This window comes from Copidosoma floridanum, unplaced genomic scaffold (assembly GCF_036245765.1).
Source record: "Copidosoma floridanum isolate Cflo_tuat_1 unplaced genomic scaffold, Cflo_Japanese_pri ptg000013l, whole genome shotgun sequence".
Classification (NCBI taxonomy): Eukaryota; Metazoa; Arthropoda; class Insecta; order Hymenoptera; family Encyrtidae; genus Copidosoma; species Copidosoma floridanum.
Window position 1 is genome coordinate 17,104,822 of NW_028321890.1, and position 13,082 is coordinate 17,117,903.

The 13,082-nt window shown below is 31.7% G+C and overlaps 1 protein-coding gene across 1 annotated transcript; it reads left to right on the forward strand.

The window, feature by feature from the left end:
• Positions 1 to 6,245: 6,245 nt before the first annotated feature.
• Positions 6,246 to 8,183, forward strand: LOC149374922 (uncharacterized). The gene is made up of 3 exons (XM_089591071.1): positions 6,246 to 6,448; positions 7,262 to 7,501; positions 8,010 to 8,183. The coding sequence occupies exons 1-3, from the start codon at positions 6,427 to 6,429 to the stop codon at positions 8,042 to 8,044; spliced, it is 297 nt and encodes a 98-aa protein (XP_089447197.1). The 5' UTR covers positions 6,246 to 6,426; the 3' UTR covers positions 8,045 to 8,183.
• The last annotated feature ends 4,899 nt before the right edge of the window (positions 8,184 to 13,082 follow it).

The window sequence follows — 13,082 nt, forward strand, 5'->3', positions numbered from 1 at the left end:
TATTATACTAAGTATGCATCAATTTAATTTCAGTTAATTAATAGTAGTGTGCCGTAATAACAAAATAATTATAGATTTTAACAATACACCTAATAGTTTTGTAAGTTTTTGTGATTTATGAAGATTATATTTCACACTAGCGAAATTTCAGTGTCACAATTTTCATTAAGATTATAATAATTATCTAAAGACTACTTTACATGGATACACAGATGTATAACATAGAGTGTATTATCTTTTCAGCCACTGTTCTAGTATGTACTATTAATAGTAGTAAAGCTAACCCGATGGCAAGATTAAGGGAGTACACCAAAACAGACACATCAAATGCACAGGAGGAAGTTCAAGTACGGAGAACATGTGTATCAGTAGCTTTTGGAGATTTTTTTCCCATTTGTGCTATGATCCGAGTAATGATGCTTTTAAGCTAATAACTTTAATTAGTTATAACGAGCTTGATGCGTACAACTGCATTAACAGACAGAGTAAGTACATTGTTTTTCGAAAATTATTTTAAAATTACTTTTTTCTATTTTTTTTTTTTTTTTATGAAATTATATTTTTATTCAGATCCTCTTAAAAAATTGTATACACTCTCGAAATATTCCTTCAAACAAAGGCTTTTTTATACTGATAAAATCATACAAAGAATAAAAATACTTGTTACTGCCCATCTGCTAAATGTTAGCTGATATTATGTCACTACAGCATGATGATTGTAAACATACGTGTAAATGTTAAATTTAATGAAAAGCTGTCAAAATAAGACATGAACGCTTTTTAATGTATCAAACATTTCTAATAAAATGAATTTGTTTTACTATCTGGCATATGGCAACAATACGCCAACCACACCAATAAATTGTTGATTTTTAGGCACGAGTGATATTCAAAAGTGCCGTATCATAATTTAACAATTGAAAATTAAAATGAGGTAACAATTACCTGACGTGTAACCTGAATTAATAATCAACATGTTGCTTGAAACTTTTTGCAAAAGTTAATGATTGAAAAGCAACGCCATATCGCTTCTATATGCGTATTTGTTGGTTTACTGTGCAGAGTCTATAAGTTACATCTAATATATTACCATGTCATGTCGAATCACATGATACATGCCATCTTAGAAAATATTTTAGCTGAAATTTATCAGGAGAATATTGACATAAAATATTAAAAAAAAAAAATATAAAAAAAAAATGAAGTCAAATGATCTAAAGACGTATATTTGACATTTCATTGTTATTGAAGATTTTATCTTAAAATTACCGATATCCATAAAAAAAAACTATGTGTAATCAATGCCTTAAAAGAACTAAGACCGTTTACTGCTCATTTTTTTGTACGTTTTAATAGAATTCATATTCAATTTGGCACATAAGTATTCAGGATAAGTTTTTATTTGAAACTGCACTTCCACAGAAAGTATTTTTATAACCCTAAGGTACTGTTTTTTCGTGCATTGTATTAAATTAAATAAATGCATTCGTGTAACATTAATTTGAAGGATCTACACATACGTTGTTAATTTTTTATCCAAAAATAATTTCAAGAAATTTGGGTGCAGTTTGGTTGCTAAAGCTTTTTCTATTCATAATTTAAGTATTATTTTTTCAAACTCATCCCTTACCTTCATTACTTTTTTTCAGATTTGATTGCCAAAAGTCCTGGTGCAAGTCCTGAAAATGATGGGTTTTCGGTAATGTAGGAGGTCCTAAACAAATTTACAGTTACTGTAAAATTTCCATCGCAACGTAATAAACCGAGTGTAAAAAGCACATTATCTTTTGATTTTTTAAATCTTTATATCCTTACTACACGTATCCAGTAGTGCGAAAGCGCTACAATGTAAGTTTGCAAATCAAACGAAGCCTTGGCAACTTTTCACTTTGGATTCACATACTTGGAGTTTTAAACAGCAAGCAAGATTTTTGTTATGGTATGCCTAATACATTTTGGTTTGGTTTAGCTTCTTTAATCTTATCCTACAGCTTCACTACATGCAAGAAAATTGCAGGGAATTGCTGGATTCTTAAATGATCGAATCAGAATTTTTCCAAAAAATAGTCAAGTCCGAGTTTGGCAACATCATTAATTTGTTAGAAAAATAGTATGTTATGGATTAAATTTTTTTTTTCGGGAATAATTTATAAAAAAATGTTCCTACCACTTTGGTTTTTGAGATAATAAAGTTGCGAATTAAAAATTTTAACACAGGTTATAAGGGGACTTTTTAAATACAGACAAAAAGAGCTACTTAATTAACTAAGAAAATTCTGAGAGATATACCGTTAAAAAAATTACGATTCGTACTATTTTATACAATTTCAAAACTGTGTAGTCACCAGTATAAATGCAAAGTAGTGAATCATTTAACAATTGTCATGTAACTTATCTGCTGCATACGTGAATATCTAAAATATTTGGCAACAGAGCTGCGTATATATATATATATATATGACCATATGCGAGTGTGTGTATAGCAAATGTATGGCGAGTATGACGACATATATATATATATATATATATATATATATATATATATATATATATATATATATATATATATATATATATATATTGACGACTGACGACTGACGACTATATCCTGATTGACACTGTGACCATGTCTCAGCAGAACGTAATAATAAGCCTTTTCTACATTTAAGCGTTATGCGTATTTTGAATGCACTAACAGATGAACTTATTTCACAATTTTCTTTTTTATTTCCATGTAAGTACATTACATTCCAAGAATTTGATTTCTTTTTTAACTTTTTTTTCTTGAAATTTTTTATTTTTTTTATTCTCTCACTTTGAAAATTACAAACATGATTTGTCTCAACCAATAACATCACATATAAAAGACTTTAGTCGTGTGAGACACTTTTATTTTAAATTGAAATGTCGCAACAATAAAGATATTACTTCAAGTCCATTAAATAGAAAATTTTATGATAGAAAAATACATTCAAAATGAGTGCTCTTGTAAGGCAATGTACGATCAGATGTAAAATAGTAATCAATACTATTGATTCTTCACTTTTAGGCCATACAATTTTTAAGATAGGAACAGTTATTGTCATGATAAATTATGTTACACATTTTTATACTCAGTTTACAGACTGGCCTTTAGACTGTTAACCTATGCTTCATTTGACTCCATAACCTGGGTAATTAATATAGTTATACATTAATAATCAATCAATCACCTACATTAATTCATAGTAATTTTTTTACAGCTATTCTGTCTAACTGCATATTTCATGCAACGATTTTTATAACCATGGATTCATGGTAATCGTTACAGACTGACTTTACAAGATATCATGGAAAAAACAGAGATCATAACTACATGTTTGAATACCCACGAGGTTACTAAAAATACTTATTTCTAATAAATATTTAAAAAATGGTCATTAAAAAGATTAAGTTACATGTCACAAAAATATAGGGTCATGTAAGTTTAATATGTTACGCTATTCAATAAGCGTCATATTTTATACATAGTGTCACCTGCTGGAGTAACGTCATAATTTTATTTTTTACGCTATAAGGCGTAGAAGTAAGGTAACCAAATAAAACGTGTGGTCTGTAAGATTATGAAGGATGATAATTGCAGGTCGTAGTTCAGAGCTAGTGAAACTGTTAGAAATAAAAAACATCATCCTACTGGTTTTGTAAATTTGCTCATACGTGTTTGCATCGAAAAATAAGTGTAGAGACGTTGTGGTTATCTAGAACTGATATCGATACAAAACTAATTTAAAGTTACACATAAACTTAAACGATACGTTAATAAGTCCATGAAAAAGGTAAGATTTACTAAGGCAATGAATGACGATATTCAATTTTTTTTTTTTTTCTTTTTCGTTCCGGTAGTTTAATTATACCCTAATGAACTGTTTCAAAAAATTGTGGTGTCTGATAATAAAGATAATTAGAAACGTACTTTTGTGAAATTAAGCAATAAAGAAATGCATATCTCTGCATGCTCACATACTAAAATGATACGATAAAAAGTTTAAGACAGAAGTAACATTAATAAAAGCAATAGATAACGACATTCAATATTTTAATTTTTTTCGTTCTGATTGTTTAATTATATTTTAATGAACTTTTTAAAAATATTCTGGTGTCTGATGATAAAAAAAACTAGAAACGCACTTTAATGAAATTAAGCAATAAAGAAACGTAAAATTTTTTGTTGAGGAAAAGGTATATAGCCTTTTTGTTTACATTTTAAAGCACAAAATAAATTGTACATAAATGTTTCTGTTCAAAGAGTCAATTTTTAATCTCCTAGCATAAAACAAAATCTGAAATCTCTAGGAAATTTTGCATCATTTTCTAACTAGTTACTTCATTGTTTTTGTTTCAGTCATATTAGAATAGTTAATTACAAGATGTTAACGTAAGCAATATCTAAATGCGGTTGAGTTTTTTCACCATTACTATCTTTATATTTTATATAAATTTAATAGACATAGAAACATATAGTAGTATACTTACTGATATACATCGAAATCAAAGTTTTTGAAACTATTATTACGGCTATAATAACTATATGGTGAGCTTCGATGGCTTAGTGGTTAGCATAACAGTCTCCTAGCCGGAGATGTACTCAAGGGGTCATGGATTCGAATCCTGTCGAAAATCGTCGAGATATTTTTCTCAGGCTTTTACGGTAAGATAAGTACCCAGGATGCCGGAACACCACTTACCCGAGTTTTATAACTATATAATAGTCGATTTTTCTGATGCTGTCTGGACTTTCGAAGGCTTCCTTTTCGAAGGAGAGCCAACACGTGGCAAAAATCAAAATACTAATAATAATAACAAATACATGCCATGGAAAGTTCTTTGTTGTTCAGTTTATTGGTAAACGTCTTTACCATAAGTTATTGGGAAGGCAGTATTTCATGATAAAAAAATTATGCCTTTTTAAACATGAAACTGATAAATCTTTATTGATGTTTGTATTTATAAAAAGATCAATTTTCAGAATTACAATTTATGCATCAATGTCTAGAAAACTTTAACTTTTTATTTACTTGAATACGTCACGTATAATATACGATACTAACACGTAACGAATAGTTTAACATTCTGTTTAGAATTATGTAAGATAGAAGAAATTTCGATTTTTCTCGACTCACTGATATCAATATATTAATTAATATTTAAAATACAACAGTAAGAATTTTTTTGTATTTTCTACAGCAGAGCGTATAACATTAGTATTTCTTACCATGTTTTCAGTACATAAAATTTTTATCACCCACGCACTCGTAAAAAAAGTCTATGAACTTACATGCATTTATATTTAAAGAACTTGGAAAAACCATTCGTTTTGAAATAGGCTTATGATACTTCTGAGACCAGAGTTTTCATGGACTCTATGTCTCAGAGAATAATAAAGTCATTATTTCTGATGTTACATCTCAAGTTTTTAGCGTTACTTTTCCGTTTTTTTTTTTTTTTTTTTTTTTTTGAACGAAGCTCCTTTTTTTATTAATAAATCACCTCGCAGTGTACGGCTTAAACGCTGAAAGTACTTTTTTATGCTCTGCTATTATTGTGGTCTTACAAGAATTATAACAACAGGTGGATGAAAGCACTTTATATAGACTTACCCTTTTTTATATGCATAGTTTGAATGTTTTATGAGAACAGCTGTCTATACTTTAACTTACTTCAAATTTTAATCTACTATTTATGAAAAACACAGTCACAGCCGTACAAAAAGACAAAGATATGAGATGCGGAAGTAAAGTGGAAATAAAGAGTGAAGACGCCGACGTACAATGTTTGTGAACCAGCTAAATATACACTTGTTATTGTTTGGTCATAACCTTCGGCTGAAGAGATGGTTACCTGTAACAGTTATTTTTCTAGAAACTCATATCATTCACGGTTGGCAAACTTCACCAAGACATTAAACTGTAATTAAACGATAATCACGTACACGAGTGCATGGTAATTGTTAATTATAAAAGTTCACCATGGCGTTAGCCAAACGTAAGGATAAACTAAAAACCACATAACGACAGCCTGCTGCACTACTGCAATGGACCTTTTTGGGTTTTTTTTTATAATTGCAAACTTATTGGACGGGCCTTGGAGTGAAAAGTATTTAATTAAAAGGTGTGGAAATATTTAGATACCACGTACAGCTTTCAACATGTGTGCGTAAGCCGCCAATATATCTTTGTCTTCAACTTCCAAATTGTGAAGGAGAGGGAGGTAGAAGACATAAACAAGGACAGTCTAATTTTTACTTCGTGCTCTGGTATAAAAGTCGGAGACAAACTGGACAAATTTCAGTGCCTCATCGTAATAGGTGACTATTTAGCTACCAATTGCTAGTTTTGTTGCTGCGTACTATTCATCTTGCTTTTGAGTTTCATCCCAGACCAAGCTAACATGAAGCTGTATATCTTTCTAGGTAAATAATAATATTTATTGGTAAATTAGTTTGGTACATATCGAGTTGTAAGAATTGAAAGAGAAAATATGTTGGTGATACCACAATTTTAAGTTATTAAAATGTCTGTATTCATGCCAGTTGTAATCAATCTTTTTTTTCTCTTTTTTTACTGTATACTTACATCTGTACATAACTTGGAAAAATTTTTGACAACTCTCTATCTTCCTTTTGTGTGGAGGGTGATAATCATAAACCCAACCAGTAACTTGTTACTCAATTTTCTATTATCCAACTAACCATACAACCGTTAAGTTTGCGAGCAAATTCTAAACCGGAAGAAAGTAAATCTCTGACTATCAGTTTTATCTTTATCAAGTTAAATTGGCAGAGATTGTAACCCACGCCTTCTTGGAGTATATATATATATGTACCCCAATTTAGAGCTGCGCCGTAATCAACTGAGCTGCGGCTGCTCTATTTTATTGTTCTTATTCGATTACTTCACAAAAAATAAAATTACAAAAACAGAAAGACAAAACATAAGTATAACCTTAGTAAACTAATAATATGTGTTGTGTACACCAATGAATTTCAAGTTACCAAAAATAGTTTACAGTGTTAATCAAAGTTTGTACATTTTAATGATAACTAAAAATATCTCGAAGGTCTTTGATTCACAAAAATCTTTTATTTAACTCAAATGAAGTCTTATTTTCATGATTTTCAATTAGTCTTGTACAGTTATTACTTTAAATTTTACGTTAAAACCCAAAACTTCTGAATTTTTCAAACCTCTTGGACGTATGACAGTACATTATTTTGTTTTGGCAGCTTGTCTAGTTTATACTATTATTGCTATTGAAGCAAGCCCAATGGCAAGATTAACAGAGGGCGTCGGTAAAGACGTACCCGTTGCAAAGGAGGAAGTCAAAGTCCAGAAAAACTGCCCAAAAATATTTGTAGCCATTTATGAGCCCGTCTGTGCCTACGATCCGACAAATGATGCCGTCAAACCGGAAACTTTCTCTAACAAATACATTCTTGATGCAGAAAACTGCGAAACCGGGAAGAGTAAGTATATTTTGTATACTTATTATGTTAAGAGTGTTGTTTTGTGCATAACATTACATTCACAATATACTATGAATACTATCATTTAAAAAAAGAACATAAATAGTAAGCGCCCCAAGTCATCGGATGATAGGCGTTTGTGCTATTCATTAATAATGTATATCTTTTAATAAAGTGACCAGTAAGCGCCCTCTTTCAGATCTGACACTGCCTCTTTCTTGGTCGCACACTTTCTCCTTATATCTCTATGGGTTTTTCACTATGTCAATAATGATAGCATATATATAAGAATAAGTAACATGTCTTTGCAAAGCTTATTTATTGGGCACATTTCTCAAAAATGGCTGTGAAATGTAAAAAAAAACTTTAATTGATTTTCAATTTATGTCCAAAATTTTTTAAGAAAAAACGTGTGTTCAGTTTGGCTACTAAGTTTTTCTTCATTTTTACTTTTTATGATTCTTCATTTACATTTTTTACTTCTTAAAAATTGTCTTTCTTTTCACAGATCTAATTGTCAAAAGCAACGGTGAATGTCCTTAAGATAATTGATTTTCAACATTCAAGCCTCGGCGCATATCCAAATTTGACTTCAATGTACATGCATTTTCATTACAATGTAATAAACATGATATAACGAATGTATTATTTTTTATCTTTAATCATCTATATTCTTACTATATGCAGTAAATAATGTACAGTCAACTTTCAGTGTACATCATTTTTTCATACCAAACGTTAATTAAATAAAAATAATTTTAAGGCATTGGAGAGTTGTGTATGCACACTTAATTAAATTAACTATTTAATGATTTTTCATAATAAGTGGAATCCAAATCTCCTCATGTAAAGAGTGTGTACTCTCTCTCTATATATATATATTATATTGGCATATATGTATATGTATCTCACATCAAATACTTTTTCCGCCCTCGGGTGGTTTTGGGAGGCTGGTACTTCCTCGGGCGAATAAGCAGTTTTCCGGAACTCGTTCGAAAAGTCTCCTTTACGAAACTCGTTACGTCCCTCGCCTTCGGCTTGGGCCACAAACCTCTCGGTTCGCAAACAAAGACTTTTCAAACTCGTAGGAAAACTACCATTATGCCACGCTTTGTAGTTTATAAGTACAAGCTTAAATAAACGTTGTGGCATTAGAAAAGGACCGTACTATGAATTGATCTCCATATACTTGTAGAGAAGCGACATTTAAGGGTTGGCCACCTGGTGAATGAACCCGAATAAAAATAGATTCCGTTTACCTTAAGGCTCTTTCAGGACCATCTCCCGCTACCGGACACTAATTTATATGGCCCCCGTAGGTGGCGTTACCAGGTGCGTGTCCAGGCGCGTTCAGTCGACCTGAAGGTACGATTACCATATACTGACCATGCTCGGCCCTGAAGGTCCACCTTCAACTTAGAGGTTATAGCTTCTGCTCCGATTACTCCAAATTATCGTTGTATACAAAGAAGTACTTTTAAAGTAATAAATAAACGTGTAATATCGATGAAAAGTTCGAATCTCGTTTGTACTGTGAGAAAGTTTAAATGCGATGTATAAGAAAACAGAAAGCCGGAAAACTCGACAAGAACAAAAAATTCCGAAAACCATCAATGTGAGATATGCAATACACATTCAGAATTTGGTTATTTAATATGAAAAAGGTATTGACGTGGATAATTATTCCGATGAAATACACTGCTTTAATTATATAAATTATGATTTATTCATTGATGAATTAGAGTTGAGTGAAAGTGTTAAGGATGAACGGGAAATGTTTGCTGACAAGTATCGCTTTGCTCCTGCTGATGATAATGATGATGATGTCAGTGATGATAATGATAATGATGATCGAAAATATCACAGCAGCTGTGCCAGTGAATATGTTAATGAAGATAGTGATGGGGAAAAATCCGAACAATCATTTATTGCAAAGATCCTGATAGACTATGCAAGGGTGTGCAAGCCAGCTAATGGATACATCAATTTTTTATTGACGGAGTTGAAAAAGTATGATCCTACTTTATCCATGTCACATAAAACATGATGATAATTTTTAATTTATCATATTAGGAAAGAAAATTTTTTTATTTACCTTACATTGTTTTTGCATGGTTTTATTTTTATTAGCTACGCTATTTTTATGTCACCAACCTGAACCTGCCCAGAAACGCACCTGGTAACAGTTTGTATACTGCCCGGAAAGACTGTCAAGGCACCGGAGCTGGTCCTGCTACCTGTCGGAATGTGTATTTCTATTCGGGAAGCCGGAAGCCAATTTCATAATAAGGGTATGTTCAGACGCAATCTGCAATTTATTTGAATGCACGGGTACGGGTACGAGAGAGATGAAGGATCATTCGCCCTCTCTCTCTCGCACCCGTGCATTCAAATGGATTGCAGAAAGTATTGGCGTTGCGTCTGAACGAACCCTAATTACCTTTTCTAATCACGACCAATCGTTCTCAAAGTGCTCGATTCCGTAATTATTGCGCTCAAAGCGAATAGTATTCGCTATGTGCCTATGTCAGGTGGCGCCGTCGAGTGAGAAAAATTGTCCCTCGCCAAGATCGCCAGAATACATGCAGCCTTATAGGGAAATTTATTAATAAATTTAAAAAAAGGTAATTAAGAGTGGATTGACTAAATGAATCAGTGATTCGAGGGTGTATTATGTTAGTGTACAGTAATAAATTTTTTTAGTGTTGTCCTGTGTACTACAAGAATGAAAAAAATAAAAACATGGATTGCGACCGTAATCCCCCAGGGTCATCGGGTGATAGGCGCTTGTGCTATTAATTAATATTTCATTATTTAATAGAGAGGCCAGTAAGCGCCCGGGTCACTGGGTGATAGGCACTTGTGTTATTAATATTTTTAATTTCAATTTTTGCGCGTTGTAGGTACCGTCTTTGGCAATGCCCCGTTACTGCTGTCTGCTCGGCGGAACATTCTGCCTGGATCGTATAGCTATATATACGATCTAGGGAAAAAGTTCCGATATTGAATCCGCCTACCCTAAAGGCCTACGCAGTCAAATTGACATAAGGTGCACAGTGCACAGTGCACAAGAATAACATTGGTTGGTATAACCATATACATAATGCACAGCGCGTTATGCGTTGTGTTTTACGTTCTTACATTTATAGATATATCAACCAACGTTATTCTTGTGCACTGTGCACTGTGCACCTTATGTCAATTTGACTGCGTAGGCCTTAACGCTGCCCATAACAGGGGTCTGATCGGGGCATTCGATATCTCGCTCGATCTCGCTTAAGTTCTTAAGTAAGCAGTTTTTTCGATAACCCCTAAACTACGCATGCGCACTATCGCTATTTTTATTTTTTGGTTATTTTATAGGGATTATCGAAAAAACTGCTTACTTCAGCGAGATATCGAATGCCCCGATCGCCTCCTTCTTGCCGTGCAAGTGGCGCTGTTTCAGAATACTGCACACAGTGAATAGGTGTTGAGATATTATAGTAATTTAGAATTGTTATCGGTACGCAACTAATTTCAAGTTACACATACTAAAATGATACGATAAAGAGTTTAAGACGGAAGTAACATTAACAAAAGCAATAGATAATGACATTCAATATTTTAATTTTTTTCGTTCTGATTGTTTAATTATATTTTAATGAACTTTTAAAAAATATTCTGGTGTCTGATGATAAAAAGAACTAGAAACGTACTTTTATGAAATTAAGCAATAAAGAAACGTAAAATTTTTGGTTGAGGAAAAGGTATATCGCCTTTTTGTTCACATTTTAAAGCACAAAAAAAATGTACGTAAATGTTTCTGTTCATAGAGCCAATTTTTAATGTCCTAGCATAAAACCAAATCTGAAATCTCTAGCGAATTTCGCATCATTTTCTAACTAGTTACTTCTTTGTTATTGTTTCAGTTATATTAAAATATGTAATGTATATGATACTTACATAAACAATATTTGGATAGAGTTAAGTTTTTTTTTACCAATACCTACATCGGTTTTAACTGGTATAACATTTAAAAAATTGATCATTATATTTTATATTAATTTAATAGACATAGAAACACATAATAGTATACTTACGATATAAATCGAAATCAACGTTTTTGAAACTATTATCACGGCTACAAAATATATGACAGGAAAAGTTCTTTGTTTTCAAGTTGATTAGTAAATAAATTTACTTTTTAAAAGTTTTTCGACTTGCAATACTTATGAATCAATTTTTGAAAAATTTTAATTTTTTGTTTAATTGAATATCTCATGTACAACACCCACGTAACAAATAGTTTAATATTATGTTTGGATTCTAAAAGATAGAAAAAATTTTGATTTTTCTTCAGATAAAGCAGAGCAGAGTTAGCATGAAAGTTCATTTGAATACAATGTCTGAACCCTCGATGTTTGAATGAAAAATATTTTTCCAGACATGAATACTTACTCGTTATTCATGACCTGTACTTTGAAAATGCAAAAAAGTGTTTCTTTATAGTATTGTGATATTTTTATTGTTGTATGCATAAGTTCATAAATATTAATATATTAATTTATGTACTAAGCGTATAACCTTAGTATTTCTCACTGTTTTCAGTACATAAAATTTGTATTACTCGCGCACTCGTTAGAAAAGTCTATGTACTTTGCTATTATTGAGTCTTACAAGAAGTATAACAGGTGGATGAAAGCACTTTAAACAGACTACCCTTCCCTGTGTATAGTGATACAAATTTGATCAAAAGGATTAAAAAAAATAATGTCTTTAGCATAGTTTGAATGTTTTATGAGAACAGCTGTCTATACTTTAACACACTTCAAATTTTAATCTCCTATTTATGGAAAACACAGTCACAGCCGTACAAAAAGACAAAGATATTAGAGGTGCGGAAGTAAAGTGTAAATAAAAAGTAAAGAAGCCGTCTGGGAACCAGCCAACTAAACTTGTTATTGTTTGCGTATAATCTACGGCCGAAGAGACGGTTACCTGTAACAGTTGTTTTTCTAGAAACTCATATCATTTACGGTTGGCAAACTTCACCAAGACATTAAACTGTAATTAAACGATAATCATCGTACACGAGTGCATGGTAATTGTTAATTATAAAAGTTCACCATGACGTTAGCCACACGTAAATACACACTAAGAACTATATAACCACAGCCAGCCGTATTACTACTACGAAGCTTATTGTTTTTTTTTTCTTTTAAGTATTGTGAAGTTTTTAGATAGATCTTGGAGTGAAAAGTACTCTGAGAGAGAAAAATAATGAAAAATACAGAGAAATTTCAGCAAAAATTATCGTTGTGCAATGTAAATCGAATTCAAGCTAGCAAAAAAGGAGAAAGTTATTATTTTTAAGAATAAAAATTATTGTTTTTACAGTTAAAATTATGGTTTGAAAAGTAAAAATTATGTTTCGAATAGTAAAAGTTTCTCTGCGGGAAAGTAAAAACTACTCTGTGAGGGAATTGGTGGGGATGCTCCTTTGGATACAAAAGAGACACGCCACAATAGCTCTAGTGGCACCTTTCTCCTATACCCAGTACAGCTGCTGCTTTCCCAATCTAGGCGAGCAGCTGCTCGA